At 38.0% G+C, this 20,775-nt stretch overlaps 2 protein-coding genes across 2 annotated transcripts in view; one reads left to right on the plus strand and one right to left on the minus strand.

Annotated features, from left to right (window-relative positions):
• Window positions 1-3,209, plus strand: part of LOC109223295 (receptor homology region, transmembrane domain- and RING domain-containing protein 2-like) — a 5,778-nt gene extending 2,569 nt beyond the window's left edge. The window contains exons 3-4 of the mRNA XM_019387551.1: window positions 427-831; window positions 2,144-3,209. Coding sequence (XP_019243096.1) covers window positions 427-831; window positions 2,144-2,706 — 968 coding nt within the window. The 3' untranslated portion in view covers window positions 2,707-3,209. The remainder of the gene's footprint in view (window positions 1-426; window positions 832-2,143) is intronic.
• LOC109223296 (protein disulfide-isomerase 5-2-like) lies at window positions 5,144-12,601 on the minus strand. The gene is made up of 5 exons (XM_019387552.1): window positions 12,264-12,601; window positions 9,719-9,822; window positions 8,157-8,527; window positions 7,034-7,341; window positions 5,144-5,808 (listed from the first exon to the last, which is right to left on the minus strand). The coding sequence occupies exons 1-5, from the start codon at window positions 12,492-12,494 to the stop codon at window positions 5,500-5,502; spliced, it is 1,323 nt and encodes a 440-aa protein (XP_019243097.1). The 5' UTR covers window positions 12,495-12,601; the 3' UTR covers window positions 5,144-5,499.

Below are 20,775 nucleotides of genomic sequence, written 5' to 3' on the forward strand. Positions count from 1 at the left end.
GTGGGCCTGTTTTGGGCCTGATTTATTTTCAGCCAAACATGTGTCTTAATTTGGTAGCTGTGGATTTGAACCTAGTACCTCTCTTGCTTTAATACCATGTTAAATTGTCTGGTCATCTTATATAAAAGCTTATGTTGCTAGAAAGAACATACTTTTAATTAGTTATATTATGTCTCAACAGTTTATAGCAAAGCTCAAACAACTACAGTGTTATCTTGGTTGGCAAGTGTTTGATTTGTCAGCATTACAGATACATGTTCTGGGTTTGGCTTAGCCTGTACTTTTTTAATATAATGGTGTCATAAATTTCATGCCTGATATCTGAGGAACTAGGAGACAATTATACCACTGGCCCTTTTTCATCTCTTGCTTCCTTTTCTAGTTTTTAGAACTGTTGAATTTTGAACATCCAAGTGCATAATACAGTGGCAGGAAACTCTGCTGGTGTGAAGATACTCGCGGTGTTTGTTTCTAGAGCTTCAGGAGAAAAACTTACAAAGTATGCTGGTAACAGTGATGTGGAAGTATGGATAATCCCGAGCTTTGAAAATTCTGCCTGGTCCATCATGGCTATATCATTCATTTCGTTGCTCGCTATGTCAGCAGTACTCGCTACCTGCTTCTTTGTCCGTAGACATCGGATTCGAAGAGAACGGCCCCGAGCCTCACACGTTCGTGAATTTCATGGAATGAGTAGTCGTCTGGTGAAAGCAATGCCAAGTTTGATATTTACATCAGTTCTGGAGGATAATTGTACATCTGTAACATGTGCTATATGTCTTGAAGACTATAGTGTGGGAGACAAGCTTAGAATTCTTCCCTGCCGGCACAGTAAGTTTATCTCTCTTCCCAATGCTGTTAATTGCTTTGGCTATAAACCTGTGTGCTTCTGCTCGTGTGTTTTCTGTCTACAAAAGGTTAGTTACCTCATATATTCCACTATTAGGGACAAACATTAATGTTTTCTGCATGTATCTTTTGGATGATATTTTGCAGATCTATAACTCTACCAGACAAATAAAATAAATAAATATTATTCTACCACAACTTTTGGATTGAAGGAATGGTATGTATTTCAGCATTTCCACTCCAAGGACTTTCTGCACAAAACTTTGCATCTAGAGTAGATATTCAGATCTGTAAAACATTGCTTCAGGAGCGAATTGGAATTAGCGGTGTCAAAGTGGATCAGAAAACCATAGTCTAACTCCGTTGCAATATATCCTGTTTCTGAAGCCTTGCTAACCCCCCAAAAAAAGGTTTGTGGAAGTGGTCACCTGAGTTAATTTCTTTGGGAGGGATCAGAAGTCGCTAAGCTGCCATTTTATCCGAGTCTCTAACTAAGACAGCCTAGAGAAACGTTAAATTCCGATATGTTAGGTAAATTTGTATTCTCTATAGATGATGCAGTTACATCGAAGAAACATTTCCAGGAGTCTTCTTTCTTTTGTGCTTTTCGCTTTTGAAAGTTGTTAAGAAATGGACCTTGGGCCTAACTCAATTCCAAAAACTAGTTCATGAGGTGAGGATTGCCGAAAATCATATAAGGAGACAACCCATTTCCTCCTCCACCAATGTGGGGCACTTAACACTCCCCTCACCCTTATGCCTAGGAATGGACGTCTGGAGTGTAGACGACATAACATGGGGGCCCAACGAATAGGAATGGGTTTGGCTCTAATACGATGTTGAGATTGGACTTTGTGTCTAACTCAATCCAAAAGCTAGCTCATAGGGTGGGGATTGCCCGAATATTCATATAAGGAGACTTAACAATGTGGGACACTTAACTAAAGTCTTGAGTAAATCTCAAAAATTATATTCTGGGTCTGTTTGACTGTTTTTGTGAACATTATGATTATCAATGTCAAGATGCTAGCGGAACCTGATATAAATGTTGTTGCCTGTTGCTATCGAATCTTTAGGAGCATTTTAGTTTCCAAACTTCTAGGAAACAAACAGTGGTGAAAATGAAAGGCTACCGTTAGAAGAATTCTATCTCGTAGGAAATGACTAATTTAGTATATTTATGTGGGATTTACGTACTCTTCAGCTAAATGGAAGAACTTTAGGCAGTAATTTGTTGATATTTGCCATTTCCTGTCTGTTTTAACCAGATTTCCTCTCTATCGGAATTTTGCAGAATTTCACGCTATGTGCGTTGATGCTTGGCTTACATCATGGAGAACGTTTTGCCCTGTCTGTAAACGTGATGCAAGAACCGGCAATGGAGATCCTCCAGCATCAGAATCCACACCATTGCTTTCTTCCAGTCTAGCTTCTCTATCTTCATTGTCATCGTCTTTAGCTTCATCATCATCAGCAATACAAATAGGCCCAGGAGGATCATTCCGATCCCCTTCAGTTTCTCGTCCTCAATCAATCTCTACTACTCCATATAACCGCCAGTCACTTCAGTCCTACCATCAGTCTCCTCATCTTACTATAAGTCGCAGTTCACTTGACCTTCAAAATGCATCTTCCCAGAGATCTCGTGCGTCTACTTATTTGATTTCCTCTCACTCATTGGGGCTATCTCCTCTTAATTCAAGATACATGTCTCCATATGTTCCTAGTCCAGGAAATGCCTCGTCGAGTTATATTGGCTCCTCAAGTCGGTATCCAAACCCTCTGCGTCATAGTGAGTCGACCACTAGCTTTTCACCATTTGCTTCAGCTCAGTCTCTTCCGGGATGTGAGTCATGATCTGTTGAATCTGGGGTCAAGCTTGTGCTACCCCTTGTTTACAGGGATCAATGTGGTTGTGTTGTTTGCACCTCAAATCACACACCTAAAGACAGTGCGACAACTCTGGAGATCAGCAGCTCTGGCACATTGACAGATGGAGGAATATGGACAGGAACCTCTAGATTTGTACATTATCGCGTGACATTCCCTTATGTTGGTTAAAGGAGGGATATATTCAGTTTTTATTTTGAGGTATTTATGAGTGTACACACGAAAAGCAATGGGTGTTCATACTGTATGCAGTTGCCCCTTTTACATATCCTTCTTGTTTTTTTGTTTTGCTTTTGTTTGTCTAGTGTTATTGATGTTCTTAGTAGTCTCGTTTAGGTCTTTTCGTTGTAACCATTCGCTTAGAGCTCGAGCTTGTATGTAGATAATTGTTATGGAGGTGACTTTGTTGTATGTTTGAGCAGGATACTTTTGTTATGTCATGAATTCAGGGTAGAATAGCATGTTTTTTGTGTGTGGCTGTTGGGGGTAAGGGTGGCCTTTTGAAGAGAAATAACTTTTTTGGGTATTCTTAAATACAAAGTATTTTCATTTGTCTATTGACATGCAAAAGAGAAATGTTATCCCCACTCGGCCAGACACAAGTTTTACAGGAGAAATTCAAAAATAGCCAGATTTATAAGTGGTCATTCAAAAATAGCCACGCTTTCAAAAGTAATCGAAATTTAGCCACTTTTCATATAAAGATAAATCTGAGCGAAAATACTGTTCAAAACCCGGAAAATATGCCAGTATATTATGCTGGAGTTCCAGCATAAGTATACTTGAACTCCAGCATAATATACTGGAGTTCCAGCGAAGTATACCGGTCCAGTATAATAAGCTGGAAGTTCATACACAAGTGCTCGAATCTCCAGTATATTATGCTGGAACTTTCCGTGTGTTGGAGTTCCATCATAATATGCTGGAAATTCATACACAGGTGCACCGAACTCCAGCATATTATGCTGGACCGGTCTCTGTTGCAGCAAAATAGTGGTTATTTTTCAATGACTTGGCAAACGCTGGCTTTTTTGAATGACCAGTCCGAAAACTGGCCAGCCCGTGCTATTTTTACAAGTTTTACTTGTTCAAATAACAATTAAGGTAAATCAAGGTCAGGAACGACCAAGAATTTCTTTAGATAAACAGATACATTTTACAATTATTACGGGTAATTTTTACAAAAGGAATATTTCGTTGGCCCATATAGATCTTGGCTTGATGGTTTTCATCTTTCGGCTCAATTATTTGCTCAATTATGGATACCGGGTGTGTTTGGTACCAAAGAAAATATTTTTTCAAAAAATGAGTAGTTTTATCACTTATTTTCCTTTGTTTGGTTGGTGAGTAAAAAACATGTCGGAAAATATTTTCTAGTATTTGGTTAAAGAATAAAAAAAATTAGGAAAATAATTTTTTATGCTACTCTCCTCCCCTCCCTCTCCTTTCCTTCAAATCCCCATGTTTTCTGTGCTTTCAAGAATTTAATTATTCTTTTAAAACTTAACACAAACCCAAAGGAACTAATGTGTTGCTTTACTTTTTCACGCAAAAACAACATGGCTCCATAACTAAAAAGAAAATATGTTTTTTTGGTTGAAAAAGAAAGTATTCTTTCTACAACATGAAAAGAAAAAAACTCATTTGTTGAAATGAAAAAAAATAGTTTTTCTACATCATGAAAAGAAAATACTCATTTTGTTAAAATGAAAGAAAAAACTTTTTACTACATTTAGTTGAAATGAAAGAAAAAACTTTATACTACACTAAGTTGAAATGAAAGAAAATATTTTTTCTACATCATGAAAAAAAGATACTCATTTATAACATGAAAAGAAAATACTCTTAATATTATTTCTCTTTAGGTCGGGGGTTGGGGTAGGCGGGGTGGGGTAGGGCGGGGTAGGGGTGGGAGGGGAGGGGTAGGGATGGGTGTTGGGGAGGGGGGTTAGTGGGGATGGCGAATAGGGTGGGGAAGGTTAAAAAAGAGTATTGGAAAATATTTTTCCTTCACTTGATAGGGAAAACATTTTCCTCCAATTGGAGGAAAATGAATTTATCAGAAAAATATTTTCCAAAATATTTAAAACAACCAAACATGAAAAAATTGAAAAATATTTTCCTTCGTACCAAAACACTCACAGGATCTTCTTCACTACCAATTTTCAAACCATTACTGATTTGCAACAAAGTAAATGTAAATCTTAGTATCAAATTTTTCTGGGTTGTAGCATAGATCTCATCCTCTCTAGCACATTCTAGAGTTAAAATATTTATCTGTTTGTTAAACTGCACTCAGTAATGCCATTACTGGACACACTTGTATATTTTATAGAAATATTGACGTATCAACCTAAAGGCTACATTAAATTCTTCAATATCTAGCCTGACCTACAATAGCTTCTAAATAAATAAATATTCTTATTATAACAGTGGACAAGCTGCGGAATAAAACTCAGTGCAGTTTTGTTTTTTGTCTTGAACTCATATACACAGAACGAAACAAAATTTGTCTCCATTTTCAGAACCGTTACTGTCAACAAATCCTTGCACAGAGTATTCATTTCCTATCACTGGATGCAGAAAATCCTACAAGCCATCTTACACCTATAGTTGCTCGTCTACTGGCTTACGATGATTATGGCTACCAACATGGTTGAACCACTCAGCGACTGCCATGTCGATTGCTAATCTTTTCAAAGATTTCTCAAGCAACTTATCTCGGTCAGATTGGGATTGACGTTCACCAAAGTGAAAACATTAGTCTATCTTGTCTTCTTTGTCTCCAGAACGAAGTGCTTCTCTGGCTTCTGATGGAGATGAGGAGCTACTTGGATGATCTACCTGGTCTCTTGAGGGCTCCTCTTTAAGAGACTGCATGACCGTAACCACCAGTAGCACAACGAGAACAAGAATAACTGCTCCGATCCCAATCATTGAGTTTCTGAAAGCCTTGTAAGAATCTGAAGTGATACGTTTCTGTATAACACTTCCTTCCCTGTATCCTTGAAGAAACAGCGTAATTTGGGAACCCTGATCTTCCTCTTCAACACTGTCTGAGCCAATGACCTATTGTTTGTGTAAAATGTCAATATCAGTATATGAAAATCAATTCTATCACTATCAGTATATAAAGTCAGTTACTAATAATTATTAGCTCAATGGTTTCACCTTAGTCCTAAAGCTGGAGAAGTTGCAAATGTCTTTTATAGTATGGTGTCTAGTGTTAGAAACATAATAACTGAAGGATGAAGCGTTTAAACCTAAAGTATGTTTCTTAAGCCTGCCAACACTATGCAATACATCACAACGTCATCTCAAAAATAGATTGAACACCCAAAAAATTCTAAGGTGCCTCTATGGGCTTCACCATATGCATCTTTCTTAAAACCTATGCAAATATGTTTGGACTAGGTAAACAATAAGAATTCAAGATAAAATCAACTTTATGATTTTCATGTAGTGCTTTATTAGTTTATGAAAACATAAGCAGGCATAAAATCTAAAAGTTAAAAGCTCGTACTCCTCATGAAGCAACTTAAACATGCTCATAGAAGAAACAAAGACTAAAATTCCAAATTCATGCAGAACTAAGGTCCAGAATAAGATCATGCCGAATTGTTTTAACCAATTGCCAGAGTCCTACAATATTTGTGATCTGAAACTTCTGGTGGTATCCACTACCTAGAGAGCGCATAAAAATCCAACTGCCGCATTTCTGACAGTACTTAATGTGTTTGGGCTTTTCGTTCCTTGTTTCTCTTTTTCTTTTAGTGCTTACATAGGCTACGTGACGTCTACCAAATCCATCAGGTCTGTCATAGTTCATGATCATTTGTTGAAAATGCAAACCTCTGAAACTCGTACAAGACTCATTAATAATTAATGTTGTATTTCCTTTACAAGCTGAAGGGGAGCCTAGCGTAACTGGTAAAGTTGCTGCCATATGACCAGGAGGTCACGGATTCGAGCCGTGGAAACAGCCTCTTGCAGAAATGCACCCTTGTGGTCCGTCCCTTCCCTGGACCCCACGCATAGCGGGAGCTTAGTGCACCGGGCTACCCTATTTTTTTTTTCTTTACAAGCTGGTTAATTGATAGATGAGAAATTGGCAAAAAAGGGAACAAAGTCTGAACAGCAACCTAGGCTAACTACAGATTCATGCCTCTATATATACTAATAAAATGAGAGAGGACATGATAAAGGAGCATGCAAGCAAATGTTATTAAAAGCAGTAAAACTTTAGGCAAAACTACACTTGCACAGGGAGAGGAACAGAAGGTTTCGAGCTTACTGAAAAGTACTCCTCGTTTCCATCCCACACAACCATCTTTGGTAGTTTAATTTTCTTAGATACTTCAAATGACTCAGCAAAGTCTTGCCATTGCCTGAACCCAACAAAAGCAAACACCAAGTCACGGTTCGCCGATGCAGCAGCTTTCAAGATTTTTACTAATCCTTTTGACCTCTCATCATTCTCATCTTCTACAATTGTTAGAACAATTTTCCTCTCGTCGTCTTTCAACAACTTCAGAGTATCTTGATTAATAGGCAAAGCCAGAGGGAGCAAGCTCTGTTTGATATAATCCTCAAGAAACTTTTCTGCAACCATAGCAGGAAAACTTAGATTCAGACATTGTTTGTACTACAATATTCCAGCTTCAGCTAGAAATAGTTCCCAGTTGTTCTTTAATAAGGTGAAGAGCAGATCAATCTCAGAAACGAGCAATTATAACAAACTAGGAACATCATACAAAGCTCATGTGATGGAACTAGGGGAGCTATTAAAGCAAAAACAACAACAAAAAACCTAGTGAGTTCCCACAAGTGGGGTTTGGGGAGGGTAATGCGTACGCAGACCTTACCTTTACCTTGGGAGGGCAGAGAGGTTGTTTCCGATAGACCCTCGGCTAGAGAGTAGATGAAAAGAAGCATAGGCCACAAGTAGTAAAGACAACAACATGAAATTAAGCAAACCAAAGCGAAAGACATCAATCAAACAGTAAGTAAAGATAGCAATCTACGATTAAAAGAGATACCATACTAATATTAATGCTACTGGTCTGAGAAAGAAAGAGCAAAACGCTCGGCTACCTACTAGCCTTCTACCCTAATTCTCGACCTCCACACCCTCCTATCAAGGGACATGTCCTCGGTACTAAAGCATATAACTGAAACCTTTCAAGAATCAATACATCCGAAGATTTGTCATTTGCATGTTCCAAATGAAAAGGGAATATAGCAAGCACAAGGTTGGGGCTACACCAAAATTTAAAGAACTTACTTACATCCATTTAAAGAACTTATATCGAATAGCAAGTTAACCATCCTTTATGTGTTGATATTTATTTGCTTTAAGGTAGGCATATGATTTTAGTTAATTTCATATCTTGGTGAAGTAGTAATGGTAAGCTGACCTTCAAAGGGGCCATAGAATATGCTCTGTTCATTGTAGCTCGGATGAAGGGCTACCAGTGCAGGTACTTTGTCAAAATCATACAATTCCATTGTTTTATCTGAGAAATCTTTTGCCACAGAAAACCATGCTTTTTTCTTGTATCTCACCGCCAAATGTGAAATGGCAGACTCTTTCAAGCCAAAGCCTATAAATATAGGAAAACTTTTGCCAGCTTCTTCGATAAATTCACTAATAGCTGAGTCAGAATTGAGCACGGCCACATCAGGAGCGACAAACTTTTTCAAAAATCGCACAAGTAAATCTGCCTTTCTTGGTCCATAATAATCTGTTGGAACTCCATGCATGAATATCTTCAAAGTTGGAAATCCACTGCATTGCAATAAAATAAACATTTCACTTTCTTTTTATCGAAACAACTGCAAAAAAAAAAAAAAACTATACTTCAATCCCAAACAAGTTGGGGTCGACTATGATCCTCACTGACCATGTCTCACCGTTTAAATTCATCTCAGGCAACAACTGAAAACATTTACTAGTGGTATATTACCAAAATTTCTAAAATAAACATTGGTATAGTCTATGTCTATTTTGATTTTATTTGTCGCATGGAAAGTAGCATCGAGTAAACCTTCAGTCCAAAGTCTCTTCCGTTTTCATCCTCTGCCTAAAAGGAAAATATGTTTGAATTTCAGCATATGTTTATATTGTAGTGAAAAGGGAAGAGATTGGAAAAAATAAAGATAAGCATTTAGGTGATCCAGCCTCTTGGGGACTCTAGAGAATATCCCCTACAGATTAAACAAGAACCCAATTCCAATCTAGGACCACAGAGTCCACAACTCAGCCTCACATTCCCATTCTCACTTGCATTATCTTCTATCCATCAGCACTTCCCTAATTATGCCCGTTGCTGCTTATCTGATCTGGCTAATCTGCTTATGACGAGGACATACCAAATAAAATGAGCATCCTACATCAGAAAACAGCATTAGACGTGCACGAAAATTCTAGAAGTGCCGGAACTACTTAGATATGGGGTAGTCTCAAAGAGAGAAGGAACATCGAGATCATGTTCTGAATTGGGATATAAGAAGGTAGGATTAAGGAAGTTCTGAAGAGGTTTAGGGAGATGCGCACAGTGGTGGATGATGATGCCAGCTGTCAGGTGTAGTGAAACAGCACAGGGGCTCAGGCAGGATCATCAGTGTGATGTGCGCAGGTATGTGTGATAATCTATGCGAATTAAACAAGTGTCCTTGTTCATTTTTTTCTGTTGCAAAACAAATGGTTTCATATAGGGATGAATACTGGATCAAGAGTTCTTTTATAGGATATGCATCTACACTCTTCAGCAATCTATATAAAATTAACAAATTGATTAAGATCACAAACTGGGAATCCTTTTAGAATGCTAATAGAAATGTTTTACCAAACTAAGGAATACCTTATTCTAATCTTTTGGTTCGAGCAACTTAATTTATCTAAAAAACAAGTTGCACGTTGAGAAAATGATTTAACAAAATAATTGTAGTAATAACTTAGATAATAAAGCAGACATACTCAATTTCATGTTTTGAAGCAACACTACTGTATTTGTCAGCATCCACTTTTGCAATTACAACGGGCTGCTTCAGTTCAGCAAGAATGGCAGCAGCTTTGTCCAACTGCAAGGAACTTCAGTCAGAGTGCTTCGTGATGTAACATTTAAAATACCAATTATCCATAAAGACAAGAAGAGAAAATATTGTTCACATGTCTCACTAGTATAGCGTAGAAAACAAAATCAATGTACCTTTGTAGGCAAAAGAATACTAACATAGAACGCAGAGTATGAAGCTTAATGAACTCAAGTAAAGAGCTTGATAACACCTTCTTCTATTGACGAATATATCGCTATCATCAATCTTTAGAAAGAAACATTTCAACCTCATCACACAAGCAGTTTCAGTGACCACCAGCAACACAATTAACCCAGCGTAGAACCACCCATTTTTTTTTTTGATAAAGTAAACTGTATTAATCAAAAGGGAGAGAGCTCCCGTATACAAGAAGTATACCAAAAAGTAGAGAATTTACATCAGAACATGATTCTCTACAAAAGACGCCCAATCTTCTATACAAATAGGGGCTATATGAGTGCACCAAAAAGCGATCAAAGATAAAAGACTATTCTTAAGATGTGAAAAAGGAGACGCAATCCCCTCAAAAGCTCTTCTATTTCTCTTCCCCCAAACTATCCACATGAGAGCTAACGGGGCGAACTTCCACGCCTTTTGCTTTCTTCTTCTACGGAAACCGGCCCAGCTATATAGCATTTCCTTTATAGTGCTTGGCATCACCCATTGAACACCAAAAAGGTTCAGGATCGCCCTCCACAAAGCCGAGGACAGAGGGCAATGCAACAAAACTTCTTCCCCTGAGCTTTTACACATATAGCACCAACTAACAAGTGTAATTCCCCTCTTTCGCAGATTCTCAACAGTCAAAATCACTCCCCTCGCCGCTAGCCATGCAAAAAAGCATACCTTCGTGGGCGCCTTAGGAATCCAGATCGAGGAGTATGGAAAAGAGGCCTCCTCTCTCACCAACATACTCTGGTAAAAGGACTTTACGATGAACAGACCATCGCCACGCAAACCCTATCTCCAAGTATCACAAGATGGCTGAGGCCTGTCTTGCCCATATAACAGTGTCAATAAATCTTGGAGATGGAGTTTGCGTGGTTCTCACCAACGTAGAACCACCCATAAAGGGATAAATGTTCTCTTAGAGGACAGGGAACAGCTTAGAAAGTAGAAGTAAAGCCTATCAGTCGATGAACAGGTGGTAACAATAACTTCTTACTTAGTGACATATCATGATCTTGTATGACACCAATGGACTTCCTTTGCAAGATTACTCTAAGCCAACTTAATCAAATTTCCTTTCCAATCCCACTTTCCTCTGTTGCTCACATCTTATTCTCCACCTTTTGTACTAGAGGAATGACTTACTGTCCAAGGTATCTTAGAACCTTTGTTTCTCTCCTGATTGGATATCTAAGTGTGCATATGAACCTTTCAAATTTGGTGCAAGGAAGAATTTGACCAGTGCAACAACAACAACAACCCAGTAAAATCCCATTAGTGGGGTCTGGGGAGGGTAGTGTGTGCGCAGACCTTATCCTACCTCGAGGGAGTAGAGATGCTATTTCTGAAAGACCCTCAGCTCAAGAAGAGGAAAAGAGATAATATATCAGTACCATCAACAGAAACCATACGAATAATAACAGCATCATAAAAACCAGAAAATAGATGAAAAGCAAAAGCAATAACCAGTAAATAGACCCGGCACTATGAAATGAGTACCAGTACCAGAAGAGAAAATAAAGTCACAACAAATAACGAAATGAGTAATTTCTCACTAGCGACCATAACACAAGCTAATTCAGTTGCTAAAATCAGCCCTCAAAAGTGTTCTACTTAGCCTCTCGAACTTTGTTGTTCATGGAAAACAGCTTCTTTCTGGCAGTTCATCTATGATGGATGAGCATATGAACCTAAAACACAGCATCCAAAATCTTCTTTCGTTATAACTGATATCACTCTATGTTCTTTAGTAGCAAGAAGGAAGCTTCATTTTCCCCATAAGTTTAATTATGCGACCATGATAACCCTCCATTCCTCTATGCTTTCAAGTCAAAATCAATCATAAGCATCTATTTCTCTAGTGTCAATTCTTTTTTGGAATTTCTCGAGTCAAAAATTTAACACTATCAACACCTTATTAACTACCACAAGAGTGTGCCCATAATTTCATTTTTAAATTAGTAGGTATCAAATTGCCTATGCACAACTAATTAATAATGAAATTTTTTGGAAATAAAACCTCAAGAAAAGACTACTTTAAGATGATATTACTTTATGTCCTATAATTTTTTTACCAAAGACGCTATTTCTGTTATTCCGACATTACTTCTAGTAATTTGTGGTAATTATACTTTATTCATTTATTTCATTCTAATGACACAACAATTAAGTAAAAACAAATCCACACTAGCTCTTTTTAATTTTAAAAAAAAAAAAAACAAATCAAGCAAATAGAGAGAAAAGAGAAAATGAAAGACCTCAGGAGATAGACGTTTACAGTGACCACACCAAGGAGCATAGAAATCGACCAACATATAATCGAAGGTGGAAATTGCAGCGTCCAAGTTGGATTCTTCAAGTTCCAATACTTTCCCATCGACGGCGAACTGTTGCTTCTGCTCCGCCGCGTCGATCGACGGCAATGACGACGGAGATAGGAGGAGGAGGAGGCCGACGGTGAAGATCAAGATGGAGCGAGGAGGAAGCATCTTTTGTTCAGTGGAGCAGTTTGAATTGAATTCTAGAACTGGATCTGGTTTCTTTTTCCATTTTATAGTTTACGTAGTGGCAAATTTCATTGTATTTCCTCTTATTTTTTTCAATTAAGAAGGGAACATTTGTTTTTCATTTGGTAAATACATAAAATCTTTAAAGTTGCCACAACTTTCACTTAGATTAAACTCTTTATTTAATACCAATAAAAATATGTTGAAAATATAAGCAATTAAACTCTTTTTGAAAACCAATTAAATGAAAATATTAAACAATTCATTTAAGTATTTAATTAGGTGTATAATATGCATTATTTCCTAGGTGAACTAGTTCAAGAGTTTTGATCTCAACTTATCTTGATCTTGCCCTTTAATTCAAATATATGCGAAAATACATTCCGCAACAAATGATAATCGGCTTAATGGATGCATATTTTGATATATATTGCCACGCATTTTGCTCATGTCTTGAAGACTTGAGATGTATAATATGATGATTTGTGCTCATTTGTGGTATTTCTATGTGTATGAATCATTCAGATGCAATTTGGGATGAAATAGCGCGAATTAGAGCGAAATTGGGAAGAAAAGGCAAAAGTGGAATTTGAGGGCGCTGCATGTGGCGTGATTTACAGTAGCTGAATTTTTTTAGCGCCAGGTCCAGCGCCCCACGCTGCCCTGAACGCTCGAGGCGTAAATTTGTCCTATTTCGACTAGGACTCGGTTATTTTGACCCCAAGACGCCCCCAACTCATATAAAAGCCAACATAGACCTATTTTGGGGAGGGGGGGAGGGGGGGACGTGACTTTGAGAGGAGAAGTGCCAAACACTCGGGAGCACGATTTTGATCAATTCTTCCATCCCTTTTCTAGCACTCATTGATTTTATGTTTGAAAACCTTATTTTTGATGATTGTATGAACATGAGTGGCTAAGAACCCTTTGTTCTAGGGTCATGGGTGATACATGAATATTGATGTTTGAAGTTTAATTTGACGAAGTTGATTTTATCATATTGGGTTATTTATTTAATTTTGTTTTTAATTATTTTGCTGAGTAGCTAACAATACTATCTACGAATCTAGAGCGGAACTCGAAAGTGGGATTCTGGATTGCATATAGAATTAAATAGAGCAGGTTGTTGAACCGGGGCATCGGGGAATGAATTTGCGATTAGGATAGACATATACCTAATTGCCTTGCTTGGTTGAAATACAGGAATTGTAAATGCATTCTGGTTAATCTTAATTCCATAGGCATTAAGTTATCTTGAATAGGCGAGTAAGAACTCGACTGATTCTTATGAGTAACACCAACCCTGTCAATCAATAATCTAGATAGATCAATTGTCATTTTAAGCCAAGAACACAACACGATTGTTAGCTAACCTGTGACCCTGGAATATCCTCTCCTACTGATTGTTATCCGAAATTGCTTAATAGTTTTGGTTTATTTCTAGTTAATTCATTGCTTGATAGTTTTTGGGAGTAAATTAGTCACTTATATATGTTGTAAGAAATCTCTTGAATCGATAAGTTAATTGAGTTTGAATCAGTCAAAAGTTAATCATAAGTCTTCGTGGGAACGAGACTCTACTCACTACTCTATTACTTGACGTCACGTATACTTGCGTGAGTGTTTTTGGTCGCAACAAGTTTTTGGCGCCGTTGCCGGGGACTTAGAAATTAGCTACTTGACTGAGTTAAGTTTTTGTTAGTTCTTTGTTCAAGCTCTAATTATCAGTTTACCTTGTTTGTGTTAACACATGCTCTTCTCTTGAATGCGGAGGAGTAGAAGCACAAACAATCTCCTTCCTCTTGATCCTGAAATTGAACGAACACTTCACAGAGTGAGGATGGATGTCGAAGCTAGAACTAGAATAGAAGGAGAGTTGGACATCGTTGTTCAACCACAACCAATAGAGATGGAAGGTAATGAAGAGTGTGTGGTGATAGAAGCCGCAAGGCCCAATATTGCTAATATGACTCTGGCTATTGTGAAACCTGATATCACAGGGCATTTTGAACTCAAACAATACATGGTACAGCTGATTCAGTCCACAGGGCAATATGTGGTTCTATCTCATGAAGACCAGAGAGGCACATTCAGAATTTCTTGGAAATTACAGACACTTACAATTATTCGAACATTTCCAAGGATTATGTCAAGCTGACACTATTTACCTTTTCACTGCTGGGGGAAGCTAAGGAATGGTTGCAAAAGGAGCTCGCGAACTCAATCCACACTTGGGATGATCTAACAAGGAAGTTCTTAATTAAGTTTTTCCCCACTAAGAAGACAAAGTCGTTGAGGAGTCAGATTCTTGGGTTCCAATAGCGGGATGGCGAGACACTTCGCCAAGCTTGGGAAAGATACAAGAAGCTACTCAGAGACTGCCCGCATCATTGTCAGATTGATGAGGTATTAGGTCACATTTTTGTTGATGGGCTATATTGATACCCAATTTTTTCCTATATTTTTATATATGCAAAATACTTTCAAAATAGTATGTACATGCATATATAAGCATGCCACAAAGTTTTGGTATTTTCCTTTATTCTTTTTAAGATTTTAAAACCAATTTATTGTCTATTTTAATACTACAAAATTCAATAATTATTCCCAAACTAGCATTTTTTAGTGACTAATTTATTTCATTCTCATATTTACCCTAAGATATAATTGGGGTAATTTTTGTATATTTTTATACATTTATTTGGTATTTTTTAAGCTAATTGCATATAATTGTAATTATAGCCTATTTTACGATTAACGGCATTCTATAATTATAAAATTACTTTTAGTATTTTTACATTAATATTTATATGTTATTAATTGGTCCAGTACCTTTAATTTATTTTCAAGTCATTTTTTTTACTATTTTTATAAATTAAAAAGGGGAAAACTGGCTATTTAAATGACAGCCCTTTTTGTATTTCAATTTTTAGCCCAAATTGGACCCCCAATCACACCCTAATCAAACGGCCCAATTCTATTGTAACCCGACCAATACCCTTTCCTATCATACCCAAACCCGGTCCCCATTTAACCCATTTAATCCCAGCCGTTGATCTATTAGATCAACGGCTCCCCTCATCCCTTTCCTTTTTTAATTCAAACGACCCCTTACCCTACCTCATTTCTCCTCAGCCGCCGCCTCTGAAACCCTCTACTCTCTCAAATTCTCTCAAGGGTTCTCAAACCCTAGCCACCTCTTGCCGTCTCAGACCAGAGATCCACCGGAATCTATGGCCACCAAAGCCATGGGGATCTCACACCCACCCCCTGGTGCTCTTATAAACCGGTTTTCTGAAGATTCAAGGCCTGTCCTTAAAGATCTCTACCCAGATCTCCTTCGATTCAGGGTTCCATGGTCGTCTCCGGCTCTACTCCGGCATACCGTGGACGTTCGAGCCTGTGTCTAACTTCTCCGGCTTAGATCCACGAGTTTTCCAGGCCTTTCTCACTTCTAGGTTTCTTCTGAAACCCCAACCTTTCGAGGTTCTTCTGATTTCTCTAGATCTGTCCTAGATCTGTGTTTATCTTGGTGTCTCAAACGTTTTCTCAAAAGTTTCTTTCAAAACTTGCTTTTTAACCTTTTCATCTTCCCCGATTTAGGGTTTCTTTGATCTTTTTAACATGCTCTAGTGTGATTCTTATATGTTTCTTCTACTATGTTTCTTCTATGATCCTTATGTGCTTCTTCTACTATGTTTCTTCTACCTTGTTCTTACGAGTTCTTCTACTGTATTTTTTGCNCATATCATATTGTTAGACCTTGGGCTTGAATTAGGTTCCTTGGATGCAGCTTAAAGGATCTGATGTAATTTTATTTCTATTTGATTCATTGGTCTGTAATAAATTTTGTAATACTTATGGCGTTTTAGTAAAAGGGAGGGCTATCTGTGTATGCATAAAGGTAGATATCCTACCTATATGTTTTTTTTTTCTTTGAATTTCTGCATTTTTCACATATAGAAATCATGCTTATCTCTGCACTTTCATCTATAGAAATCATGCTCACAGGAATTCTGCACTTTCATATGTAGAAATCATGCTCATAGGAATTCTGCACTTTTATATATATAGAAATCATGCTCATAGGAATTCTGCACTTTCATCTATAGAAATCATGCTCATAAGAACTCTGCATATCATATAGATATCCTGCTCATAAGAATTCCGCATGTAGGAACCATGTCTTTAAGATTCTGCATATTTGCATCCATCATTGGGCAAACAGTTGTAGGTCAAAATAATAATCGACTGCANCCATTTACAAGTGCTATCCGCGCACGACATTCCCAGCAGCCCCAATGACAATCAACTATCAGCTATCATCTATCAGCTAAGAGATTTCGTTACTCCTCACTTTTATTTTTCGCATTGCATAAGGCTACCTTTCTGCCTTCCGAGACTAAGCACTGTCCCCATCCTGTATTTCCTTGCATTGCATAAGACTACCTTTCTTCCTTCCGAGACTAAGCATTGTCTCCATCTGCATTTTGCATTTCATAAGGCTACCTTTCTGCCTTCCGAGACTAAGCACTGTCTCCATCTGCATTTTTGCATTGCATAAGGCTACCTTTCTGCCTTCCGAGGTTAAGCTCTACCTCCATCTACTTCGGCTGAAACACCGCCAACCTTATTTAAATTCATGTTGGCTGAAATATCGCCATTTACATTTTTTTTACATTGGCTGAAACACCGCCAACTTTATTTAAATTTCTGCCGGCTGAAATATCGCCATTTACATTTCTTCTTCACATCGGTTGAAACATCGCCAGCTTTATTTAAATTTCTGTCGGCTGAAATATCGCCATTTACATTTCTTCTTCACATCGGCTGAAATACTGCCAAATCTTGCATTTCATGGGCTGAAATACCGCCAAATCTTGCATTTCATGGGCTGAAATACCGCCAAACTGTCCAAGGGCGTCATTGTTCGGAGGCACCATCTTCATAGCCCGAGAACCCCATGCCATGGCCCGAGGACACCGCTTTATATTCTGCACGTCATTATTCAAAGGTATCATGGTTCAGAGGCACCATTATCATATCCCGAGAACAACATTTCATAGCCTGCGAATCCTTTATTATGCGCTTCATGGCCCAGGACATCATAGTTTGAGGACGTCATCTTAACCGTCCAAAGACAACATTCATGGTCCAATGGGAACTTGCATCACATTTAAATTCCGCACGATATGCTTGTATTACTCAATGGCAGGTACATCAGCTGGCAACGGCCATTACAGCAGGAGCGATCTCGCCCCGGTTTCTCGCAAACCATCAGTCCTTGACCACCCTTCCCAACCTAAATATTGCACCCGTCTCTTCGAAAACCTCCATCGGCATACTCCGTCGATGTATCCTGAACTACATATGACCTGATTCCTGTAAATCCAGGGATATGTAGGCAGCTCAGAAACCAGAGCGCGGTCAAAACCTTTGCAAGTCGTTTCTCGCGGTCAAAATTGGTCATCATATCTTTACCCGACAACTCTTTCATCCTTCCCGGGTAAAGAGGGGCAGCTGTTGATACCCAATTTTTCCCTATATTTTTATATATGCAAAATACTTTCAAAATAGCATGTACAGGCATATATAAGCATGCCACAAAGTTTTGGTATTTTTCTTTTATTTTTTTTAAGATTTTAAAACCAATTTATTGTCTATTTTAATACTACAAAATTCCCAAACTAGCATTTTTTAGTGAATAATTTATTTCATTCTCATATTTACCCAAAGATATAATTGGGGTAATTTTTGTATATTTTTATACATTTTTTTGGTATTTTTTAAGCTAATTGCATATAATTGTAATTATAGCCTATTTTACAATTAACAGCATTCTATAATTATAAAATTACTTTTAGTATTTTTACATTAATATTTATATGTTATTAATTGGTCCAATACCTTTAATTTATTTTCAAGTCATTTTTTTTACTATTTTTATAAATTAAAAAGGGGAAAACTGGCTATTTAAATGACAGCCCTTTTTGTATTTCAATTTTTAGCCCAAATTGGACCCCCAATCACACCCTAATCAAACGATCCAATTCTATTGTAACCCGACCCATACCCTATCCTATCATACCTAAACCCGGTCCCCATTTAACCCATTTAATCCCAACCGTTGATCTTTTAGATCAACGGCTCCCCTCATCCCTTTCCTTTTTTAATTCAAACGACCCCTTACCCTACATCATTTCTCCTCAGCCGCCGCCTCTGAAACCCTCCACTCTTCCAAATTCTCTCAAGGGTTCACAAACCCTAGCCATCTCTTGCCGTCTCAGACCAAAGATCCACCGGAATCTATGGCCACCAAAGCCATGGGGATCTCACACGCACCGCCTGGTGCTCTTATACACAGGTTTTCTGAAGATTCAAGGCCTGGCCTTGAAGATCTCTACCCAGATCTCCTTCGATTCAGGGTTCCATGGTTTTCTCCGGCTCTACTCCGGCATATCGTGGACGTTCGAGCCTGAGTATAACTTCTCCGGCTTAGATCCACGAGTTTTCCAGGCCTTTCTCACTTCTAGGTTTCTTCTGAAACCCCAACCTTTCGAGGTTCTTCTGATTTCTCTAGATCTGTCCTAGATCTGTGTTTATCTTGGTGTCTCAAACGTTTTCTCAAAAGTTTCTTTCAAAACTTGCTTTTTAACCTTTTCATCTTCCCCGATTTAGGGTTTCTTTGATCTTTTTAACATGCTCTAGTGTGATTCTTATATGTTTCTTCTATGATCCTTATGTGCTTCTTCTACTGTGTTTCTTCTACCTTGTTCTTACGAGTTCTTCTACTGTATTTTTTGCATGATTGTTCTTTATTATGTTTTTCTTCTACTGGAATTTGGGGTTCACTCGAGTTTTGAGATTATTTGTTATGTGATTTGTTTGTTTCTTATCTCTACACGTGTTGATTTCAAAACCCTAGTCTCTTTGGACCTATTTGAGTTCCTGAAGTTATTTCCTCTACTGTTTGACTGAGTTTCGAAATCTTTGTGTCAACTTTGTTTCTTCATACGATTCTGATCTCTTTACTTGACCTTTCGCATGCTATTCCCTCTTCTCTGAGATGACTACCATGTTCCTATGGTCCTCTACTCACTGATTTTCTTTGATTGCATGACACTCTTCTTTGTCTTAAATCCAGCCTCGCATGCTTAATGTTTATGCACTCTTTATAGGTCAAATTTTCCTCTCAAAATAACCTTGATTGTGGACTGATTTCAAATCTCTTTGTGTAACTTTGATTGCACTCTTGAATTGATTCTTTCCTTTATTGTTTTGATTTCCTTTGTTTCTTGGACTTGTTGAAATATTTTCCTTTCAACCCTGCCTTTCTACTTAAGTTGATTTGATCCCATTACCTTAATTACATTAGTATGGGATTCTTACAGGCCTTTCCTTAATTAAGGTCTAATGAACTTAACCCCTAATACATGTGGTATACTCGTACTGTGCTGAAAATATTTCCTTATTTGTCATGTCCAGCCCTGCGTGATTTCTTTCCTTATTTAACACTTGCATGCTACCGTTTGGTTTAATTGCTTTATTAAAGGAAGTCTTTGATACTGATTTGATTTTAATAAGACACATATTCCTCCAATTATGTCTGAATTACAGTCCTTACCTTATTTCTGCATGTTTCTCACACTATAAATACCTGCTCTTTTATTAACACCCAACACAACAAAAAAACGAACACTGGAGTCTTTTCTGCACTCACACTCACACACAAAGTATTCTCTCTTGCTGTTTGTGCTGTGGCTTCTTTGCAAGACTTCTGCTCTCTTTTGCTTGTCTCTTTCTGAAACTGGTATGCCTTTATTTAAACTTTTGCCTCATCCCTATGTGTTTATTCTGTAGTCTCATTCTTTTGTGTGGTTTGCTGTTCATGCTTCGTAACTTATGCTAAGTATTTTTCCTTTCTTTGCTTCTGTTCTCATATGAATCCCTACCCCTAATCCCCTTTATGTGTTGAGTTGAAACCTTGGCCTGACAGTATCCCAATTACTGCCCAGGCCATGGTTTGACCTTCAATAGGTCCTGACTCTCCAATGTTTGGCTAGTGGGCTGGTCAGGGGTGTGCCAACATTCTATGTTGCTGGGCATGACCACCAGCCTGCCTTAGCATCCCTTAATCCCCTTTATTGCACTTACACTTGTTCCTAGATTCTAAGTTCTGCCCCCTTCCAATGAGCCTTGACTTGGGACGTTGAGTTCCCTCTGAACTTGGACATTGGAGGGCTGGCCCTTCCATACCGCATTG

The sequence above is a fragment of the Nicotiana attenuata genome, chromosome 3 (assembly GCF_001879085.1).
Source record: "Nicotiana attenuata strain UT chromosome 3, NIATTr2, whole genome shotgun sequence".
Lineage (NCBI taxonomy): Eukaryota > Viridiplantae > Streptophyta > Magnoliopsida > Solanales > Solanaceae > Nicotiana > Nicotiana attenuata.

Excerpts from the sequence above, each read along its gene's own strand:
- LOC109223296 (XM_019387552.1), bottom strand. The coding sequence starts at position 12,494 with ATGCTTCCTCCTCGCTCCATCTTGATCTTCACCGTCGGCCTCCTCCTC. Across the intron at positions 8,528-9,718 it reads GCTTCAAAACATGAAATTGA|TGGATTTCCAACTTTGAAGA; the intron begins GTATGTCTGCTT and ends ATTGCAATGCAG. Across the intron at positions 7,342-8,156 it reads ATTCTATGGCCCCTTTGAAG|AAAAGTTTCTTGAGGATTAT; the intron begins GTCAGCTTACCA and ends CTATGGTTGCAG.